This window comes from Arachis ipaensis, chromosome B04 (genome assembly GCF_000816755.2).
Source record: "Arachis ipaensis cultivar K30076 chromosome B04, Araip1.1, whole genome shotgun sequence".
Lineage (NCBI taxonomy): Eukaryota > Viridiplantae > Streptophyta > Magnoliopsida > Fabales > Fabaceae > Arachis > Arachis ipaensis.
Window position 1 is genome coordinate 78180165 of NC_029788.2, and position 1592 is coordinate 78181756.

General features: G+C 28.7%; 1 protein-coding gene across 1 annotated transcript; it reads left to right on the plus strand.

Annotated features, from left to right (window-relative positions):
* LOC107639404 lies at positions 423 to 1095 on the plus strand. Its single transcript, XM_016342890.2, has one exon. The coding sequence runs from the start codon at positions 535 to 537 to the stop codon at positions 775 to 777; it is 243 nt and encodes an 80-aa protein (XP_016198376.1). The 5' UTR covers positions 423 to 534; the 3' UTR covers positions 778 to 1095.

The following is a 1592-nucleotide window of genomic DNA, read 5'->3' on the forward strand; positions in this document are numbered from 1 at the left end:
CTGAAATTTGCCTCATCTGTAATTTATTCCTAACTAGCTTTAAAAAAATTGTAACTATTTATTCCCAATTATCTTAGAAGAAAATATAGGGGAAAATTCGTTTTTGAAACCATGTGATAATATTAGTAATAATATGAAATTGTATATCTATTCCAAAAGTAGTTTAAAGAATTAATAAATAAATGAAAACATGATAATTAATTTGTTTCCAATTAGTGGTATGTGCTTCTATGAAGATAGGCGTTGTTGGTTTGCACATAGCTTTCAAAGGTCATCTATGGTGAGTTCGCGTTGAAAATTTCTTGCTTCCATCCCTTGCGTGAAAACGTGGACTCTAATTATCTAATATATATAAATAAAAAATTAAAAAAACTCTATTATGCCACGTCATCGTCACTCTCTAATCCATTTATATATACTAGAATAAATGTTCTCATTCTCCAATTAACTCATACACACTCCAAATCAAAGAATAAACCTTTCAAATTCTCTTTGATTTCTATTCAAACTACCTGACACATCACATTTTTCAAAATGGAGGGTCTTATTCCTTTTGTTTACAAGGCTATAATGCAATACAAGTATGGTAATGAAGGTGTTGCTTCAGGAACATGGATTTGTGATTCACCTTCGTATTCATACATGAGGCTACCGGGTGATTCGGGTAGGTTTCAAAACCCTACTTCTGCTTCTACTTCTAGTGTTACCCAGGTCATTTCTTCTTCTAGTGTCCAATCTTCTCATCAAGGATTGACACACCGTCGAATCGCCGCGTAAATATGAAGATGAAGATGAAGATGAAGGCTTAATTCAAGTGTTCCAAGTTTGTTTCTTAAGATAGAAATGTTGGGGAAGAAAGTAAAGGGGTCCTCAATTCATGCTTTTTGGTTAGTGGTATAAATTTGTGCAAAGTGTAAATATTGGTTTATGATGCTCCAAAAAAATAAATAAAAAAAAAAGCTTGTGTTAATCTTGTTACCAAAAGGTATATGTAACTATGATGTGTTCGGTCTTAGACAAATTAAACTGAAGAATGTATATGTTGTTTTAATGTTCTTAATTGTGATTTCAATACTTCTTTATATATTATTCTTCTGAGATTTTTGTAGCCATTTAAAATTGTTAGAATCAGGAGGCAATGCTTGTTTTTTAAAGTTAAGTTCTTTGATCTAATCAATATTTTAATATTCATTTTTAATAAATTTAAACTTTGAAAGTGAATTAAATTTAATTAATAAAATATGTAATAATTATTTATAAATCACATATACTGATATACCATAAAAATACTCGATCCTGTAATTTTATAGAGCACCGTAGTATTTTTCTTATCTTTATAATTTCTTTAAATTTTCAATCAATTGTGTAAAGAATGACTTTCTATCAAAATGATAAATGGATTTTATTTAGTTCAATATTTTATATTACATGCGTGCTAAAATTTTAAACAAATAATTTGAGTCCAATGTATATATGATTGGTGGATTGTTTATTTTTAAGCCTACTACGAAGTAGAAGCAAGTTGATCAAACATTAGGTTTTTTTTTTTTTGGGTGACTAAAACATTTGGGTTATTATCATCCAAGAAGATA